This window comes from Fringilla coelebs (genome assembly GCF_963513975.1).
Source record: "Fringilla coelebs genome assembly, chromosome: 1".
NCBI classification, from domain to species: domain Eukaryota; kingdom Metazoa; phylum Chordata; class Aves; order Passeriformes; family Fringillidae; genus Fringilla; species Fringilla coelebs.
The window spans coordinates 129,936,709-129,958,546 of NC_140028.1; the positions used below are offsets into that span (position 1 = coordinate 129,936,709).

General features: G+C 36.5%; 1 protein-coding gene across 6 annotated transcripts in view; it reads right to left on the reverse strand.

Moving 5' to 3' along the window:
* The window catches only part of ANKIB1 (ankyrin repeat and IBR domain containing 1), an 88,229-nt gene that overhangs the window by 10,597 nt on the left and 55,794 nt on the right, over nucleotides 1–21,838 (reverse strand). For all 6 annotated transcript variants that reach the window (XM_084218959.1, XM_084218958.1, XM_084218954.1 and 3 more), the window contains exons 5-12: nucleotides 19,281–19,398; nucleotides 15,635–15,843; nucleotides 13,333–13,421; nucleotides 11,486–11,630; nucleotides 10,047–10,213; nucleotides 5,734–5,822; nucleotides 4,590–4,720; nucleotides 454–588 (exon numbers count right to left, since the gene is read on the reverse strand). In XM_084218959.1, coding sequence (XP_084075085.1) covers nucleotides 454–588; nucleotides 4,590–4,720; nucleotides 5,734–5,822; nucleotides 10,047–10,213; nucleotides 11,486–11,630; nucleotides 13,333–13,421; nucleotides 15,635–15,843; nucleotides 19,281–19,398 — 1,083 coding nt within the window. The remainder of the gene's footprint in view (nucleotides 1–453; nucleotides 589–4,589; nucleotides 4,721–5,733; nucleotides 5,823–10,046; nucleotides 10,214–11,485; nucleotides 11,631–13,332; nucleotides 13,422–15,634; nucleotides 15,844–19,280; nucleotides 19,399–21,838) is intronic.

The following is a 21,838-nucleotide window of genomic DNA, read 5'->3' on the forward strand; positions in this document are numbered from 1 at the left end:
TATTTAAAACAATGTGCACAGTGTTTACTGCCATGTAAGTAGAGAGGCAAAATTACTTTTTGACATTCACAACGCTGCAAATACTGCACCCAAAGAATTGATACACTGACAGTCCCTGCTATTTAAAGCAACTTTCCAAAAGCCAAAATTAAGGCATGTCTTCTGTAGTGCACAGCAGCTAATTGCAGGAGCAGCATGCTCATTTCACAAAAGGAAACCATGTCACAGAGAAGTAAAATGACTGGTAAAGTCACCAGTGGTTGTTAACAAAGTCAAAAGCAGAAATCTTATGCATCCACCAATAAGTAGTGCTTTCTTTCTGTCTCTTTGGTATGTTTAAGGTTGTATTTTTCCATTTGGAACTCTGGTTTGCAAGAATTTTGATTACACTTATCCTGAATGGAGAATTGCAACCTTAGTGCTACTTTTCAAATACACACATTCATTTGTTACCTCTACTGTCATCTCCTTGGACTGCTCCTCTACATGCTGAATAACTTCATAGCGAGTGCATCTGTAGTAGCCTCCAGTGGAAGAGCTGTGCTTCTTCCATTCTTCTAAGCATATCCAGCAAAAGTCATATTTGCACTTCAGAACAAAACACGAAAAAAAAAAAAAAAAAGTTGAAATGTCTTAGATTTGTAGTTAGGCATCATCATTCAACTATGGACAACTTAATTAACAGCATTCTGAGTGTAAAAAAAATGCTGAGGAGCCTCCTTCCTATTTTACTTAGTCAGGAGATCTGTTTATCAAACCACATCAAACTGTGTCAGTCATCATTTTTGTTCCTTGGATCATTAGACTGTGTTGGATGTACATGTAAAGTTTGAACGGAGGAAATAAACCAAATGGTAAATACAGCTGATCAGGCCTGTTTTTTTGTTATTGTTAGAAAATCAGTCCCATTTCTTTAAGTAACATAGAAACTATTCATGAGAAAGAATTATCTTTTTTTCCCCTACTATTACTTAAAAACCATGATTACCGGTGTATTTGTCATGTGTTGTTGCTGACACAAAATATTAATAACAACTACTAAAGCAAGAGAGAAGAAGTCTGAACATAAAATTTGATGAGTGATTACTTCCAGGTGAGCCTTTTCTGCACTGACTGAATAAAGTGCTTTCAAAATAGGTAAAACCTTACAAGGAAGTGTAAGGGGACTTATTCAGGCTTCTCTGCATCAGAGAAGATCAAAATGTGTTAAATATTCTCAATTCAGCGGTGAGTGTTCAGCTAGTTGATTTCAAAATAACTGGAAGCTATTTATGGACAGATAAGCAAAAGACTTCACAATTTGGTGAACCATGTTTATCTGTTTTATAGATGAGGAGAGAAAATTTACATTAATTAATATTAAGCCTTGAGTATTATTAGTGGCATTTGATAAATTAAATTGGATTTATTCTCTCTTTGGTAATTTTAACCTTTCCAGGAATACCTACTTCATTCCACATGTGTTTGTCTGTAGTTATTTCATACAATCACTTAGCTGTATTACAGGAAGGAATGAAATCCAATTCTTGCACTATACTTTTGCTTATTTTGTCTCAAAAATCAGTAGGGCTGATTTTCTTCTAAAAAGCAATGAAGACTAGAATATTTCTTCTTGTTATTGTGCTGTTGCACAACATTTTTTAAAGCTGCTGGCTTATGAAAAATGTTGAGAAGTGTTGAGAAGGAAATGCCAGAAGACCTGTGTATTAAGTGTTAAGTATCACTGAATCATTTGCCTACCATTCAAACCCATTCATATTCATTATAAAAAAAAGAATCCTTACAAAATATTTAAAAGATCATATAAAACAAGATGTTTCACAAGCAACTGAACTAATAAAGCTCAACTTCCTATTATTTTATGTATATATGCTCCTACTGCAACAATCTCAGCTCTCCCAAATTATCTTCCATCTGACCACTCTATTATATTTATCTTTTAATATCTCAAAGCCTCCTCAAAACCCAAGATTCACAGAGTGTGCCCAGACCCTCCTCCCAGTATCTCAGTCTCATGAGACATTCAAAACCACATCAGCTGTTTCTACACACCTCCCAAACCCAAAATCATTTTCAAGAAGGGTAAGAAGGACAACCCTGAAAACCACTGCGTGTCAGGCTCGCTTCAGTGCACGGTAAAGCCACGGAGAAGATTACTCTGGGAGGTACTGAAAAACACCTGGAGGACAATGCAGTCATTGGTCACAGCCAGCACAGCTTCCTGAGGGGAAGTCCTGCTGGTTGAACCTGACCCCCTTCTGTGACAGGGTGACCCACCCAGCTGAACAAGGGGAGCCAGGTGATGTAACCTTTCTGGACTTCAGCAGAACTTTTGGTACTCTCTCACAGCCTCCTTCGGGACAAAACATCCAGCACAGCACTGGATAACCGTGTTACACCATGGCTTCCCTGGACTCAGGACTTAAAAGAATATTTGAGTTTGAGTTTGTGTAATTGAGTTTGTGTAATTGAGTTTGCACTAAATTGGGAGGAGCTGTCCACTCCTTCGAAGGCAGGGAAAGGTTCTTCACCCACAGGGTGGCTGGGGCCTGGAACAGGCTTCCCAGGGAAGCAGTCACTGCACCAGGCCTGACAAATTTCAAGAAGTGTTTGGACAACGCTCTCAGGCACATGGTGTGACTCTTGGGGTGTCCTGCACAGGGCCAGGAGTTGGACTTGTTAATCCTGGTGGATCCCTTCCAACTCAGCATATGATTAGCTATCTATGATTAACTCCTCAGCTCTGTTGTATTTGTCTTTATGATCACTGTATCATCACTACCTGGGCTTAACAAATCCCATCTGCTGCCTGGCCATGGTCTGAGCCAAGCAGAACAAGTAACTGCGGAGTAACTGGGTCGGTATTTCAGCCTCTCTCTTGGTGGCAGTACAAATGAAGTCTCTGCACCATACAGCTACCAAGTTTCATGAAACTTGCAGCAATTTATTATCTATGAACCTCCTCCTGTTCGTTGAAATCAAAGTATCCATAAGCTTAAAAAATTACTATAGATAGTGGAGTGAGAGAGCAGGACTGTGTAAGCCTGCCTCATTAGAAGCTGCACTCATAAAACAACAAGAAAATGCCTGCTTAAGTACAGAAAACAGGGTTTTATGAGTAAGGAGTCTTCTCTACACCAAGGTGCATGCTGGATGCTAAGAAGCAGCCATAGCCCACCATGTAGTGAGCTTGAGCTCAAAAAAAGGCAGAAGCTCCATCACCAGGGATTGTAACTTCAGCAGAGGAAGCAACAAGTGAGGTCACCACTATTCCTTGTGTCCAAGCCCTGCAATGATCTTGAGGATGCCCTTCCTCACCTTCCTCACCAGGCTGAGGGGAGGCAGCTGCTGTCTGTGCAGAGATTTCTCCATGACAAAAGAACCAGACTGTTTTAAGGACACTTCAAGCTGCCTATAACCATCAAAAAGCAAAAGAGACCTCTGGTTGCCAGCTAGTGCCTTAGAATGGCAAATTATCCACATTCATCAGTGTTTATTGGCCAAAGCCTTCTCCAGCCTGAAGCCACAACTGAGCTCACTGGCAACAGCTGCAACAAACGTACCTTATAGAGTTTTTAGAAGTATGGAATCTATGAGCTCTTTTTAAAATAATTTAAGACAAAAAAACCCAAAAAACAGCAATCTTGGCATAAATCAAAGTGTAGGAGAATGTTCTCTGCTGCCAAAGATACCAAGAAAAGCCCCAATCTTCAATTTGTATCACAGAGAGAGAATATGTGACTACACAAAGAAAATGGGATCTGCACAGCAATGGAGAAAGACCTGCACATTTTCAGAAAAATAAAGAGAATTACTTTTTAAATCTGTTAGCCTTTTATTGTAGGCCAACTATGTTAAGTATTCACTACTTTCTTATTTTTAATGATGCTCCTCAAAGAGGTAATAGTTGTAGTTATCTAAGGTATTTCTGACATAAAGAAATGCCTAAATATGCTGCTTTTAACTAACTTGAGTGAAAAAGCATTTTCAAATGATACTGAACTCATGGCAAAAATATTTTTTCTATTTTGGTAGCACAGTGCAAACTTGTGACTAATTCTCTGGCTGCTGTCATCAATAAATTTTCTTTGGAATCACTCTGCTGTCTTTTCATTCCTACTGATTAATTCCTGTTTACAGTTTTCCACCTAAACTTCTCTGCTTTGTTGCTATGTTAGAGAAATAATGCAAAAGAAAAATATAGTAAGGCAAAACCTTCATTAGACCTAAGCCTTCCTTAAAATTTTACATCTGCCAGTTAAAACTGTTCTTTCTCTTCTGCATTATTAATGATGATTAACCCATCAATTATTTATTTCATACTGTACTGGTAATTATTCTTAGGTTTTTATGAAATTTCAATCATTATAAAGTATACCTGTCAGCCAAACAGATTTCAGTAAACATTAAAATATTTTCTTTATACATGGAACCTGCCATTTGCTCATTATCTAATTCTTGCAACAGGTTCCACTAGCTACCAGGCATGACCCTTCAGAGGTTTTGGACCTCTGTGATCCTAAAATATATACAGGACATACAAGGCTGAATCTGATTCCTCAAGAAATCCCACGATGGGTCCTTCTTACCTTTGCACACTGCATGTGGTTGCAGCCCTCGTTCTTCTGGATTGGGGACTTGCAGTTGGCGCAAGGTTTGGAGTTGGTCAGTAACCACAGGCAGTTGGCAGCGTCCTCATAGGCCTCACTCACTCCCACAACTTTTTGAGGGTGACAGGAGGATATGGAGCATGCAAAAGCAGAAAGGTTGAAATTGTACTTGTGTAATCTTTTGTGAGAATCAGATTAGGAATGATGCACATTTCCCTGTTTCTTGATAAAATATTGAAGTTTCTCACTATACATATTTCTCACATATATTTTATTATTACACTTTCTAGTTTATACATATACAATATTAATACTTATTATTTCAATGTATTTCCATACATCTATTTTAATACAAATTTATATACAGTATATGTGACAATTACAGTATATAAAGGGCCAAATACATATATGAAAGAAACAGGTATAGTTTCAAAAAGCAGGGTGTATTTTGCCTCTATATAAAATTTTTTATGCTTTCCAGAATATTTACAATACACTATGGAAAGGCTCTGAGCTGTGGTAACCAAGACAATATGTATTCGAATTGCTGTCATCTTTACTATTTTTGTTAATGTTGACTAAGAAAATACCTGTCCTGTGTAAACCCAACCTTTATTAGTTTTTTTTAGTAAATGTTACCTATCATTAAGCCATTTCCTACAACTCCCTTGCAGCTCCCCCCCAACCTTACTATTATTATCACCTATTGGCTTGAATTAAGCAATAAAAATCTTCATGGAACACTACTCAATCACAAGAGCAGATTGGGCTAAAAATCAAAATTGGACAGGGCAAATGAAGTTATATGCAGGAATAAACTGAGTAGTTAATAAAACAAAGCTTTAAAAGGAAGGGAAGGAGTTTTGCATACCCTGACTGAACCACGTATGTATTTGTGGGGAGGAATGTTCTACAAAGAAGAGTCTACCATGGTGCTGCAAGTAAAGTGTAAGCAGCCTCTCATTTAAGAGTATAGTTTTCTTCCCCTTTTACCCTATTTTTCAACCAATGCTGAAGCCAGTTTTTACTTTATGCAACTAAAAAAAAAGCCTGTCTAAAACCAAAAGATCAAAATGGCATCAGAAGAGCCACGCCCTCCCTGTTGGCCCTGCATGGCTCTTACGTTCTTCTGGTTTCATTTCAGATATTTTCTGCAGCCAGTCCTTCCAGGTCTGGCAGTCACAGGGTTCGTGTGCTTCACCAAGGCATTCCCTGAAAAAGAAGGTATATACACAGTTACTTATAACTCAGAGATTTAGAATTAAAGACAAAATTGGCTCAAGCTAAAAGGAAAAAACCAACACTCCTCTGCTCCCCCCCAACCCGCCGCCGAAAAAAAAACAACAAAAAGAAACATGTCCAGAATTTAATTAAGTCAGGAAACCAAAAGCCAGCTAAATAACATTGTTTTAAAATACACTTAGACTACTTGCTCACAAGCATAGATGACTATTATTGATAAAGAATTTAAACGGGACAGGAAAGGAAAGAAGCTTCTTAAAATTACAAACTGAAATCAATCAGCTGGCTTGCAGTTTGTTCTTATACCTGGGTATTATTTTAGTGCCACAAAAGTGCTCGTATAGTTTCTTTGAAAAAGGTAAACTAGATTTCAGAGTTTATCCATAAGTAGGTAGCTTGCTATAACAGAAATGTATTTTATGTACAATTTCTTGCATCTGTTCAGTTGCAATAATCAACCTTTAACTAGATTCAAGCTTTTAATCTAGAAGAAGATAGAAGCCCTTCAACACCAGCACTAAGTATTTATGGATGTTTACTCCTTCCACCAGAGCCTCCTAAATGGGTGCTTGAACTTATTTAGATGGACACAGTGGAGTAATGAGTCCCTTGAGCTTCTCCTGAAGTTCCTACTAGGATTAAGGATGGCAATCACTACTACACAGTGGCAGCAGATATATGGCTTCCAGATGGTGCTGCCGTGTGGATGTGTCAATATGCACTCTGGATTTGTAACTCCTTTTTTCCTACTGGAATGGCTGCAAATAGCCTCAGACATCTGCCATATCAAAGCAAATAATTTCAGAGGGGCACCAGCTGCATCAGAGCCTACACAAGTTTGCTGCAGATCCAGTGTGAACTGCTCTCCTGCAGTGCAGGTTCAGAAGCTACATCAATACTCTTCTGATTGCCCTTGTCCACATTTTAAGCAGGAATTCACAAAGAAAGAAAAGGTTATGGGAACAGTTTTGAACTTTTTCTACCCTCAGCTAGTCTGCAAACAAAAAAGCTTAAATTTGGCACACGTGCATCTCTGGTTTGGACTTAAGATCTTAGCTGGGAAAGACTGTACTAGAATGAATAACTGGTCTGTAATAAGGTGATGTCAGCCTTGGTTGAAAGTTAACACCTTTCACATCCGTGGGACAGTAGGACACTTATATCATTGACTTCAACAGTGCCAAGACCCTCTCACAGTATATAGTATTAGTTGCCAGAAAGGACTGAAATAGCACAGATTTAACATTGACAAGCTCAGTTTTAAGTTAAAAGCTGATTGATTAGTCAATCTTTTATGGGAGGTGGAAGGAAAGTCATGTGTCTTTGATGTGTCATGTGTCAAATTTGTAGATTTGTGGATTTTTAATGAAGTTCAGTCATATCTGTATCTAAACCTTTATATCTGTATCTATCTATATATGACAGTTACAAAAGTTGTTCAAAAACAACTCCTCATGGAAGAAGCTCTTTCCTCAGCCCACCCCAAAACAAGCATTTGTATGCTGGGATGTCATTTTACTAGAGTAAGAGCATTGAGCCTATTGTTCATGAAAGTTTTTATGGAAGTTGTATTTTGGATAGACTTCCTGGCAGCAGGGGATGAAAGGAACTAACACGAGCAGCTGTGCCAGTTAACAGCAGGAGCCTCCCCAGACGCCTCGCTCCATACTCAGCAGGATGATTTATATGACAGCACAGTACATACTTATTAAAATCCTAGCAAGTTTCAACACAACAAGTTAAAATTCATGGAAGGGCTACAAGAAGAATGTAATTCTGGATTTTTTCCCTCTCATGATCATGTACTTTGAACCAAAACAGCAAAACACTGTTGCAACTTAAAACTGGCATCCCAAATGCACCTGAGGAGTTGTCACTCCTGCAGAATGAGACTGTGCCCCTTGCCCTTACCTCGGGTGAAAGGAGTGAGGACTGATGGTACAAAACTAAGTGTGCACTGCCTGCTAAGACTATTTTCCACAAGTGTCTGCTTGCTACAATTCCTTGTGCTTCTGAAACTGCATGAAGGGGGTTCTAACATGTTGAATGGATCTGATAATAAACTGATGTAGGATTTGTGCACAGTTTTAATGTATGCTACATTTAAATAATTCAGAATACTTTTTCTGAAAGGGAATCAAATTTTGTATTTGCCACAACTGATTACATTTTGTTGAAGATACTGTTAGTGGTGCAAAATGAAAACCGAGTAAATTCCAGGAAACTCTGCATTGAAGAGGAATATTCCTACTTCCACACTAAAAAGAGAAAAAAATGCTCAATAGACTCAGAGAACTTTCTTGCTTTTATGAGCAGGAAGGCTATAGATATGAAAACAGTGATTATCTAGGGGCTGCTTTCTAATACATAAATTCAGAAGAATCTCATACCTAATGCAGTATCAATTACTAATACAATGTCTAAGCTGTAGATTACTGGGGTAATACTTGCAGAACTGACAGAAATATGGGACTGTGAGATGTGCTGACTGAAATTTAAAGAGACAAAGCAAGCTCCCTTTAAACACACAGTAATGATGAAAACTCTTGAACTGAGAATACATTTTTTCTCCAGAAAAACATCCATGGAACTCCAGGAACACATTCATATATCGAGTTTTTGTACTGTAAGACTAGTGGGGTGTCCTTAGCAAATGGTTCTGATTTGACGTTCTGCAGGATGCTTTCACTGCTAGCAGAACTTTCTTGCCATTGCTGAAACTCTCCATTCACTTTTGTGGGGATGAAAAAAAAGGCTTTGGAAAGGCCTTCTTGAACATTTTGTTGATAACTTGAAGTATTTTTCAAGACATTAACCATATTTGCTTGTGCAGTTTTTCAAAGCATTAATGTAAAAAGAATATTCAGAAATATTATCAGGAAACATAAAAACCCCATTTCTCCTAAAAAATAGTCATTCAGAGGACATTTTCATTCTCAGAGAACATTCTGGGAACGCCACTACATTCAGTCCATGTAAAGGAAGCAGAAGCTGCCATTGTCTGAAGGTTCATGTCAGTATGACACTGAAGTGGTGTCAGGTTCCTTCAGGTTAATGGAAAAATTGATTCTCTACCATCAGAAGCTAGGCTGAGAGGATGATACATGCTTGTGGAATAGCATTAAGTTTTATTGCATGTTCACTGGTAGAAAACATATTCTGGTTTGTTTCCATGGGATTTGCTTCTTTCTGAGTTGTCCATCCATTGTAAATAATCTCTTCCAAGGAAGTAATGTTTTCTGGCTTTTGTGGTTGTTTCATTAGGTCTGTTTTCTTTTTTCTCCCTTCTTCCTTTCATCCATATGGGAAAAGAACTAAAATCAGAAGCATCTTTCATGAAGAATTATGGTACTTGGAATCAAGCAGATGATTTAGGATGTCCTTGTATAATGGTTTCAATTGAAAAATGAGAAGAATTGCTGAACTTGTGTGAATGTCTGTATTTTGGTTGACCCTTTCCCATTTTCCAAAAACACAAAGATGCCCCACTACAATAGTCATAAATTGTCAGTCTGATAATGTCAAGGAAAAATATGCCTTTTTTTTTACTTTTGTTGATGCTCTTACATCCTTGTCTAGGAAGTGCTGAAGATCAGCAAATCTGAGGGATGTTTTAAAAAATATCTGGCTTTTTGTTCCTTCTTGAGCTTGTTTTCATCTTAAAACCCAGGAGAAGAGAACAGGAAGAAAAAATGCTGAACCTCAAGTGACACAAAGATTGGGGTGATGTTGCAAACAGAACAGCCATGTGTGAAGGAAATGGTCCTTCATGGCCCCATTTCAACTCCAGCTTCTTTGATGTGATTCTAGCAAAGTTCAGGAAGAGCAAAACATTGCTGGTTTTCTACACTACAATAGAGAATGTGCCATGGTTTGATTATACAGCTATCCAGACACAAAAACCCCTGTTCCAGTACCCACATTTCCTCTGTTCCCTCAGAACAGAACATCACAACGCTCCATGTTGTTGTTTTGCACCTAACAGAGACAATAATGATTACTGGATTATAAATCTTTGCAGTGCCCCAAAATACTACAGTGTTTGTGTAGTGCATGGATAGAGGATAGAACAGTCATTTACCATTCCATACTAATTTCTGTTGCACTCCTGGTGCCATGTGGGACTTTTTATTAGTCCCTGGAAGAGCAGTGACTGTGAGTTTATGTGGAGGCAGGTAAGTTTCCAGTACTAACCAGCAGAAAAGATGTCCTTTTCCACAATCTACTGCAGGGGCTTTTAGCATAGGGAAGCTAAGAGTATCTGATCCTGTGGAATTTGACCCTTGTCTTGTCAGCCTTACTGCTCTTTCACAGCCAGGTATAGGACACCATTTAATAGCAGGATTATTTTCAACAAAGGCCTGTGGGGGAAAAAAAAGAAAAAATTTTACCATGTAAGATCCGATTTCATCCTTGATATAAAACAAACTGTATACATAGTCCTCCTTTGAAGGAACAAAGAAAAAAAACTATAAGGACTGTCTTGTAGCTACAAGGATAGACTTTTAAATATAGTTATAGAAAGGGAGTAATTGAATTTCCACTCTTTTTTTAGTAACAACAGTACTTCAGACTTACACTAAGAATGAAATTACTTACATTTCAAACAAATGTTCAATCTCTGCAAGTTAATTCCTTTTGTTATGTGGCTTACAGTAAGCTACTATATACACTGGCAATACACTCATTAGCAGAACTGATTCTTTCAGTTGGAAAGAAGGAAAACCTTACTGATTAAATAAAAATCCCCCAATAAACCAGAAATCAGAACTAGACTAACTCAGTGATTTATTTCCCATCTTTTTGGTTAATGTAACAGGCCTTATTTTGTAAAAACTGTATCTAAGAAATGAGGAGAAAAAAGGAACTTAGACTACTTTGCTTCAAACCTATTCTGATCAACAGCCACTTAAAATAAAATATGCAAAAGATGAGTCAGATCTGGTAATTTAATTTTGCATCTCACTGTGCAATAGAGACTTGTTGCAGAGAAAGTACTGTACTGTAAATGAAAAAGATATTCCTCTACCTCTGCCCTGCCACCACTGATAAAGTAGCACATTTCTCAAGACTAGTTCATCACTACACTAGTATAAAAGAAAGCTGAATTAAAAGATTGCTTTTAAAAATAAATTGCAATTATGAAAACAAATACATTAAAAAACCCAGGAAAACCAAATCAAGCTTTCCCACTCCTCTATCCATATACAGCAATCATATCAAGCATTGTACTAGGAAGTTTTTTAAAAGGAATGCAGTAAAAACAATCTGAAAACTTTTAAAATTTCAGATTGCAAACACAAACAACTCTGACTGATTAAAACCTTCATATCACATGTTACAAAAATGAGTTTGGTCAAATTATTTTATTAATACCGCTTTAGGCAACAGACAATGGAAATATGGCTTTTCTACTTAAGCAATACATGAAATGTTCTTTCTTTTTTTTCTCTGTGGTACAGCAAACATCGATATTTTGGTATAGAAGAGCCAATACATATTTGCACATATTTGTTTATGAATTTCTACTTGGAAAGTTACAGTTATATTGCAGCATTTCACATAGAAGCTTTAAGTTACTTTTTATAAAATGGAATAGAGTTCAAGGGTACAAGAACAGTTTGATAATTTACCTTAATGTCAAATTGAAGGTATCGCTTGTCCATCTCCTTGGAAACCACACTTTCTATGATGTCTACAGGCACAAGCTGGAAACAATCATATGCTGGGCAAAAAATGTTGTGAGCTTCACCCTCCTGAATTTTCAGATTCAAAAATCTGCCAGAATTTTGCCAGTCAGTATTTGTGAATAAAAAGTAAAAGTTAAAAGTCTGTTGAGTACTTTGCACTATGTTCACAGGTATTCACAATGATTACTTTTCAAATAGAGAAATAGAAGTACCCCTTTCTGCTTAAAAGAGCTACAAATTTGATGAACAGCATAATTAAAAAACATAACACTGTCATGGTTCAAATGTGAGCATCATCAGCAATATTTAGCCCTATGTTTGTGGTTGCCATCCTTGCCATTTATCACAAAGCTCTGTATTGTTTAATTAAATTGAGCATTACCTCTACCTTAAATCAGAAACAGAATATGTAAGTGTAATTAATCTAGGAAATAATTAATTTAATATGCAATTATTTTCTACAACTGTGCTAATAAAACTAGGCCTGTTTTTGGACATGAATGTCTGAATACAGAACAAGCTGAAAAATCTGCTGAAAGCTGGACTTTAACAGTTGTTGTTTAGTTTCAAAGCTGTAACAGGCTTATTAATCTGACAAGGATGATACCATTCTAATTTAATCATTTAAAGGATAGGCAGTTATTCCAAGGCAGTCACCTGAGATCCTTTAATAGTTAAGGTAGAGATACCTGTCAATCCATCCCATCTTAGATTCGTATCTTAGAGTTGGGTAACCCAGTCCTGGCTATGCTCCAAGTGGCTTAGGAATGACTGGCTCAGAAAGCTGAATTCCACCCTCAGTGTGCCACCACAAACACTTGCCATGGAACTGTGGCTCTGAGCCTGTGGCTCTGAGCTGGCCCCTGTGTCCTGCACAAAGGACACACAGTCCAGCAGCCAAATTAGAAGCACCACGTCAAACCAGTGATCTCTGGTAACTCCTACATCCTGCCCAGGGATTTGCAAGGCAAGAGAAGCACGACTAACAATTTTCTTGCCACCAAAAAGAACTGCCTTTGGAAAGCTCCTATGGAAAAGAAAGTTCTCTTCCTTAGCACCAGGCCTGGGGGTTCATAGGAATGGGGCTGATTGCAGTAGGAATAGCTGTGCAGAAATGGTGCTGTAACAAGACACGACAGGGGTAGAGATCAAGTAGTACAATCTCCTGAATGGGGACACAGATGAATACAAAGCACTGCACACAGATATAATTATTGCTGGGAAATATGATTAATATTTATACTACCATAATTATGCATGTCTGAGTTTTTCACTAGCATGACTACTCTGACCTATGCAGTAACAAGAGCATTGGATTAACAGAACTTCTAAGTGAAATCTACCCTTCAGTTATTAACCTTCACCATAAAGAAATAATTTAAATTGCTTTTCTGATTGGGAAAGGATTCACAATGCCTAAGTTTAGTGTGCTAAACTCAGAGATGGAATTAAGCATGTGCTTAATTTAGAAACTGTAAACCCCAATGCTGCCAACACCACACACACACTCTGATGGAATCAAGAGTAGGCTTATCTATTTACACACAAGCGTAAAACAGTTGATTAAGAATTTTGCTTAGTCAGAACCTAAACAAACATTACATAAGCCTAAACCAGCTGGTAACAGTTATCTGAACGACAACTAAAATGTTCCATAGGTTCAAACCAGCAACTCTTTGAAACCCAAACAGTACTTCAGCATTAGCTGTTTATTTATGGTCTCTGTTCTTTCCTCTTCAACACAGCAAGTATGAAAGTTTCCCACATGATAGACAAGTACAGATACTCACGCCTCCCAGCAAGCTCTGCAGAAGTCATGTCCACAAGGCATATCCACTGGGTCTTCAAACACAGAAATATTACACATGCAAATGTCACACTGTAAATGACAAAAATGCTTTTGATTAAGAAATACCCTAAAGCTTTTTGTATTGTTAGCAGAATGAGTTAGGCTGGAAAATCTCAGCAAAAATTCAAAGCAGCACTCAGTAAGGGAAAACAATCAAGTTGTATCCAGAAAAAAAGTTATTTCAGCTATAGGAATGGGAAAGATTTGTTATCTCTGTTTCTATAAGTCCCTATGCAGAGGGCATATTTTGGGCTGCTTTTTGCAGTGTCCTTGAGCTCAGGAAGTCCTTCACCCTGCAGAGTGTTGGAATCTCAGAGCTCTAGGTGCAAATGGAGCCGTGTTTTTCATCAGCTTCACACACAGGTAGAAGCGAGTTTGGAGATGATAGAGGCTACAGGAAATGTTTAGCATCTCACACAGTCAGGTCTGAATCAAGGTGGAGCAGTTTGAGTGTGCAGCAGCAGCAAATACTTTTAAGAAATTACCTACATATATACAATTTTTTAAAAAAGACTTTGAGGTTTTTGATCAAAATGAAGAGTAAGTTACACTACAAATACTCCAACATAAGATATAATTGCCGAATTATACAGAAGTAGGTACCAAAAGAAAAATAACACTGAATACTGAGACCCTTACTCTGAAAGAGTTTAAGAGTAGGGATGAAAATACTTACTGTTTATGGTTATGTGTGGAAATAACTACCCATGCTCTTCAAGAAATACAAATGGATTTTTCTTTTCATTGAAACAAAGATACCATGAAAATATATTTCAACTTTCAATGCATTAGATATTATATACACATAGGACATTTTCAGAAAGTTAGCCTGTGGTATGCCATTTTAAAAGCACTTACAGCCAAAACAAAATCGAACAAAAAAATAAAGGCCTTTTAAGTGTAAAACTCAGTGAAGATATGTATTATTACTTCATTCATTGAACCTTGTTGTCTTGCCAAAATTAAATATTTTAGAAGTTGACAATGCATTAAAAAATAATCTCTTAAATTTATATGAGCTGAAAATTTTGTTTAAAATGTATCTTTGAAGTAAGGAATTTAATGAAGCCCTGAGTTAAAACATCAAATAAAAACATTTACTAGAACTGTTTATAAAGTAAAATGCAAATGTAAATGTTTATATTGTAAAGTGCAAAACATGTAAAGGAGCTTTATACCTTGTGGCTTTATTTTATCTATTCCTTTTAGTTTTCATTTTCCTGGCAAAATGAGATTTGATAGTTCAGACAAGATTCTTAAACAAACAGGAACATTAAATGTGTAACTCTGGACTTGGATTGAGACACACTAGATCTATAATGGCAATCATCATCCACTCCTGCATTCCTGATCTATGGACCATCAATGGAAAACAAAACACACAATGTAAAACTGAGGATATATAATCTCCTGTTCAACATTTTAATTAGGAATTATTCACGGACAATATTTAACTGCTAATGGAAATTAATGTACAGTAACAATATACCTTCTATACAGCTCCTTTTACAGCGCTTCACAATTAAAGAAATAAAATATTTCTATGCAGGAATGTGAGATCTTAATTTTAATATGAGATTTAGGGGTGATCCATCTAAAAGACTGCATGTAATATTCTAAAAAAAATGCTTAGATCATGGAGCAATAGTTTTATAATGCTGCAGCTGTGGATTATTAAAAAGAGAACTCTGTCTTCCAAAAGAGCCACACTGATTTTAATGAAAGGCGCTTTCATATTTCAAATTTGCAATAGCTTTGTAAACGGCTTGAAGCAGCCCACACATAGTAAAAGTAATTATAAGCTTACAGTACACTAGTGGGCTGACATTTCAAAATGCAGACAAAGACAATTTTGTTTTCTAAAGAAAAAATTTTCAAAAGGCAGGGTTCACAGAACTGCGTACATTCGGGGAAATGGATACAATGAAAGTGAACATCTTGATAGGGATGAGATGAAAAGTTCAAAAGAGCCAAATGCACTGATGTGACTGTAGCTGTCTAAAATGAGAGTTTGTGAATGACAGCCAAGGTAAAAACAGAATGGTTTGTATTTGCCAGATGCTCAACTGTTTTATCATATAGAACGTTTAAGGTGTCAACTTCCCTGTTCACCACTTTTGGAAAGCAAAACATTGTATACTTTCACAAAGGTATTTTTGGCAGCTCCCCTGTCTACACAGGTGCACAGTGTTTAGAAATCAGCTGTTTAGCCCTGCTGGTTTAAGATCTATTTATAAATTTACCACAGCTGTCTCCATGTCTCCTGGTGAGGGGCTGATTTCATCAGGGGAGGTGACAGAGGAGCGAGTAGTGCGCGGCGTTCGCGGAGAAGGGAGCGTGTCCCACGCGTTGTATCCGCTCGGAGGGGGGGTTGGCATCTGAACCCCCGAGCGCTGGCAGCAGTTCTCTGGGTTACACATCCACGCTTCGAGCAACTTCTCCCTGTCCCAGTCTTCAATAAACAAAGAGATACAGAAAATGATGCACCTGACAGTCTTTAAAATATATTCCTAACTGCACCCTCAAAAGAACACTAAACAAAACCAATTAAAATAAATAACTATAATGAAGTGTGATTGAATGGAACTTTAGCCATTACATTTCAGAGAACAAACTCCAAGATAGTATGTAATGCAATGCATTTTTGTAAATAATTGCATCTCTTTTCCCTGTAATATGTCTTAACATTATTTTTGTTATTTATTTACAGCAGTTGTAGTAACTAGAAGACTTGGTTGAAAACCAGAACTGTACTGACTATCACAGATGAAAATATAGCAGCCCTCACACCAAAGAATTTTCATTATTTTTTCATTCTATTAAAAAGTAATTATTTAATATGGATTCCATTTTATCTGTTGTGTTTTTGTTTGTTTATTTTTTAATGAAGCCAGGAAATATAGGAAGAAGACTAAAATTACAAGAAGATTTGTGACTTAATGAGTTTCCACTCCTTATATATATGCATATAAATGATGTGTTTCTAGGGGGGGAAAAATACATCTGAGTACAAAGGAAATTTCATATATTCTCACTACATTTTATTCTATAATTGCTAGTGAATGTTTTACTTGTATTCATAATTAACACTGCCCATTTATATACAAAAAACAACTAGTGAAACAACATATAGTATCTTTAAACTAAATCAAATTTTTCTTCACAACTGTTTGAAGTGCATTCTGTTTCTGATTTCTAAGATTAATACTAAAGATATCTTCAGAATAGCAGTTTTTTCTACCAAAAATATGAAAAAGTTCTCATTTAAGTATAAATCTATCAAATTTCTATACCAATTCGAATCAAAACTCATGAACACTTCATGCATATCAGACAAACTCGAATTGCATAAACTATTAGAAATTTCCCAGTTTTTCCTACTGCTTTAAATAACTATTTTAAAGTTTGGGGATTTTTTTAAGTGCTTGGTACTCCCAAAGAAACATCAATGTTACTAACAAAAGATATTTTATTTTTATTTAGTTTTATTTTCATAAGGAAAAGATAGTTCTCTTACCCTATATTAGGGCTGGCAAAAAAAGATATGTGTTCTAAGCACCAGACTTAGTAAAAATATTGCCTCTATAAAAAAATTCTTAGAACTGTAGATGATTTATTGATCAGATCCTTACTTATCTAAGCTAAAATATATCACAGATTAGTTTAATTTAATTTGTTTAAAGATATGGACCCACACACTTACACGTCAAAATTTCCAAATTTTATCAGCATTTTTCTCATATTACCCTGAGTTTATAACCTTTCAGAGAGGGGCTGACTGATGTTAAGATACAGATAAAATTTGTTTGACATTTCCTTAACCTTCTTTGTTGCACTGTATCTTTAAAATAGGCAAGGGATAAGACATGTCACTAAATGGATCCGCTTTGCTCTCTTCACCAACTTATGAATTTTAGTAAAACTCAAGGTATATTTGTTGAGTTACCTATTTTTTATCCTGAAATCCATTGCTGTATACTGAATTAGAAGAGAAACAATGTTGAAAAAACACTTGTAAAAAACTGTAAAGTTATCTGCTTTTCTGATTGCCACAATAATATTTTTTAAATCTTGGTTTTAATACTACATACTTCTGTCTCTCAAGTAAAAGAAAAAAGGAAAATACACTCTTAATGTCTGTGTCAATAAATTGATATAGTTGTACAATAAAAGAAAGCAAAATTTGGTGGATTAAATATATGCCTGTAAACTATTAAACTTAGTATATATGTATGATCTTTCCAAGAATTTAAAACATGCTTTTCATACCTTGTGTGAATTAAACCAAGATTTCACATTATTCGTTTGTGAATTTCAAGATTTAATGCAAAAAAAATTACAATTTGTCGTTAGATGTTAACTCTCTAAACCTCTGTAAATACCTGAGTTATTTCCTTTACTAAGCTGAATCAATACAGCTACAGACAAAATAGTTGACTTTCTCATGACTTGCTAATTGTCCGTGCTTCTTTCTGTGCATTGGCCAATTGCATTAAGTTACCAGAACATCACTAAGGCAACATCAGTAGAATGACCTTTCCAACACACACTGATTTCTTCTCAATTTTCAATTCCTGCTTGCTAGATGCTGGCAGACATTTCTCCACCATTTACATCAATCTCACTGATTTTCAACTAATTGCAGACTGAGCTGAGAGTTTGAACAGTATTGCCACAATTTTCCTCTTCAAAATATCTGCACAGGTTACGGAGCCTACTCAGTCAAGTATTTATAATTTTTAGCCTTACTGAGACTATTCTGGGAATACAACATAGCATTCAAATATTGCACATATTTTAAATACAATATAAGAATTAAACAAAGAATCAACATCAATTTATATGCAAGGACTGTGCCTTAAATATTATCATACTGGCACATGCTCATGTTTACTTAACTCAATGTTAAAAGGAACACAAACACCAGCTATGGAAATAATGTAAAAGAGATGAGTTTCAGGTACCACAACTCCTCATAAAAGTGTACTAAAAGCTGTGGGTTTAAAATAATGTCTTTCTATTTCACTTTTCTCTCTCCCATTGACTTTAACAAGGAGCCCACAAAAATAAGAGGGTATGAAAGCTTGATCCAGCAACACAGTGATGAGCACACAGACCATTAACTGCCTGAGTAGTTCCTTTGGCATAAAGTAACAATGCAGATGCTTCAGTAAGCATAAGTTTTGAATCATTGAATCAAAGCCTAAAGCTTACACCGTGTTTCAGAGATACTTTTGTCTTGAGAAAACACACTGAATCCAGTATATGCGCTTTCTGACAACCCCAGTTTAACTTTAACAAGAATACAGACTTATTTCAGTGAAAATAAACGAGTTACAGATATGCACATGGAAAAGCATACCCTGTATGAAAAGTGTAACTATAAAAAATCCTCCAAAGGACATACACTCATATAATTCAAACCCCAAGGCAATTTCCAACCACTTATTACAATGGGCAGACTGCTTTTATTGCAAGAAAAAATAAATTTTAAAATGTTGATTTGGTTTTATACACAAATACATAGTGGCAAAAAAGCAATGGTCAGACAAAACCAGGTTTGATGAATTTGACTTTTTTGACATATAAAACCATGTAAGTTTTACTCCTGTGTCTCTCACCAAAATAGGGTGGTTCTGTTTTCCACACTGCTTAAGTTAAACTGTCTTCAATTATAATTCCTAGTTTGAATGACTTTTCTATCATCTTCCCTGTCTGCCTCAATGTTTTTTGACATACTGCAGCTGTATTTCTTTCTGAAGTACTGTGTGGTCTGTTTCCAGCTATTAACCATTACTTCTCTTTTCCTTGGAAATAAAGCGCAAACATAAAACTGTGGTTTTGAATTTGCTGAAAGCAGTTTTTTTAGCCTTTAAGGTTTGGGATTACCATGTGCCCGAAGTAGAGCCTCTGCAGTAAAGAGTGGGGCTTGAAGCATGTCAGCAGATTCCACGATCAGCATGTCCTTAAGCCTTCGCAGGTCTTGAAGTCTAAGCCCCTCATATGGCTTGAGAAGAAGAAGAAAAAAGATAATTTATGTCTAATGTTTTCAAGTTAGTCTCTAATACAATATTAAGAAGAAAGCATTCAAAGCACTGTTACTGATCACCACATACTGTGAGGCAGTATGGGACAAAATTTGTTCACCATGCACACCAATGACCATGCAGAGCTACATGGAAACACTGTCATTTTGTAATATTTATAGTATGATTTTTGTAAACTTCAAAATCTAAAAACATTTTTCCAGGTATAATGGAGAACTCTCTAAAGTTCTCCATTATAGCAGGAAGCATCTTCAAATGATGAGCTAGCCTAACACTCTCACTCTCTCTCTCCCCCAAGGAAAAGCGAGATTTTCACAGAATCTTGATGAACTTTGATTCAGTGATTAGGTAGGCCTCAGGTATTGTGGAACAGGTATGAGAATGCATGACTAGATTTGAACTAAGGATTTAGAGAAGAGCTAGACAAAGGACAGGTTATCATGCATTGCATATAGATTCTCTGACTATACATTAATGGAGACCCGTTAATTCTGAATTGGTTTGGAGGAGGATACATTGAGACATTAGACAGTGAGAAGTTTGTGAGCAGAATCCAGTATCTGGATCTTCTGAGGCAATATCCACCCTTTCAGAAGCACAGTCAGTCCTGAATGGGACAGATGAGACATGCAATTAGATGATCATAGAAACACTATGAGGGTTGAGGTTGGAAGGGACCTTCAAATGTCATTTGCTCCAGCCTTCCTCCTCAATCAGAGTCAGTCAGAGCCAGCTGCCCTGGACAATGCCCAGATGGCTTTTGGATATCTCCAAGGCTGGGGATATATTGTACATGGAGGTACCAAAACTTTTTGAAGTATGCATGCATACATAGCCAGAAAGCAAGACTGGTTCTGTCCTTGGAAGGTTACAGTAAAAGTCTGCTGTCCCCTTTAAGGATAACAAGCCAAAGGCAGAAGTGATGGAGAGAATGAATACCCTGGGTTTCAAAATGATTTTGTTCTTTTGAGACACCTACCCTAAAAATGTAACTTGCTTCCTGTATTCCAGACATCATAATTAACTCCACAATGTATCTAAAACTTATGACTGACTCACATCAGTTCCTGTTACCTAATCAGTGAAATAAAGAGGTGCTTCTCCATACTAGGAACTTTGTCATCAGCAAGAGTAATGCTCCACAGACCTGCACTGGGTCTCTGCTCTTGTTGAGAAAGCAAGCAAAGCAGAAGAAAAATGACCTGTGAATGTCCTGACCTTATCTTGATTGCTCAAGTTCAGGCAGTTTCTCTATGTCCTTCCAGTGCTGATCATGCATGACTCAGTAAAGGACAATCTGAACGTTAATGGCTTGCACTGAAATAAATCTGGGCCACTTGGATTAACAGCATGCTGGAATTTGACTGACCTTCTTAACTCATTACAAAAGAGATAATTTTTAAAAAACATTTCAGAGAGACAGGGATAGAAACAACTGTGTGCCAGAATGATTATAATTGTGCTGCATGTACAGCAAAAAAAAATAGAAGCAGAATGGTCATGACTGAATCTGAACTCCATTTTGAATTGCAATTGTAAAGGAATCAGCTGTGTCAGCACAACGGTACTCAATTCTTGAAGACTATACACATCATAAGAAAAAATACATTTTCTGTTAAATTTGCAACATATAAGCACATTTTAGGACTTGGTATTTTATCCTAAAATGCAGATATGTTCAGAATTATATTTAACTGATTGGTTATAGGTCAAACACTGCCAAGTATCCCCCCCTGAGTAACAGACTACTATATTACCTCAGCTGGAGCATTCCACAGAACCTAGCAGGGAGCTTTGGATCTTCAGTTTTTAAGAATCCTAATTTTATCTTTTTAAGTAATGAGGGAAATATTCCCTAAGAATGTGTTTGAAACATCAGACATTTGTTTCATAAAATAACATATGAGCCCACAGAAGAAGCTCTAAGTAAATAAATTTTAGACTGGCACTATTAAGGAGGTTAATCTGGAAATTCCAGAGTGAAGACTTATACAAGGGGAACCTTAAAAATGTAATGTGTACAAGACAGTCTTGTAGAGATTTGTGAAGATACAGTCTTTAGTTATGAGGATGCACATCCAGGATGTAATATCACAGGTTTGTTTTTAACTACTTTGAACACTAATGACTTATCTCTGCAAGGCCATAAAGGATTGCATCCATGTAAAGGATTTTGATTACAGTTTATGATGCTTGGTGACCTCCTTTAATGGTCATTTATGGAGGAACTCTTTATTGGCATTTGCTGCGAAAAATACATTGTTCAATATTAGCATTATTTAACTATATAATGATTTTGAAATATACTATAAGACTTACTACTTTAATGTATTGCTGAGCTTCTCACTACAGATTGCAACACTTCTGTATTTTCAAAAGCCCTTCTTTGAAATTCTTTTC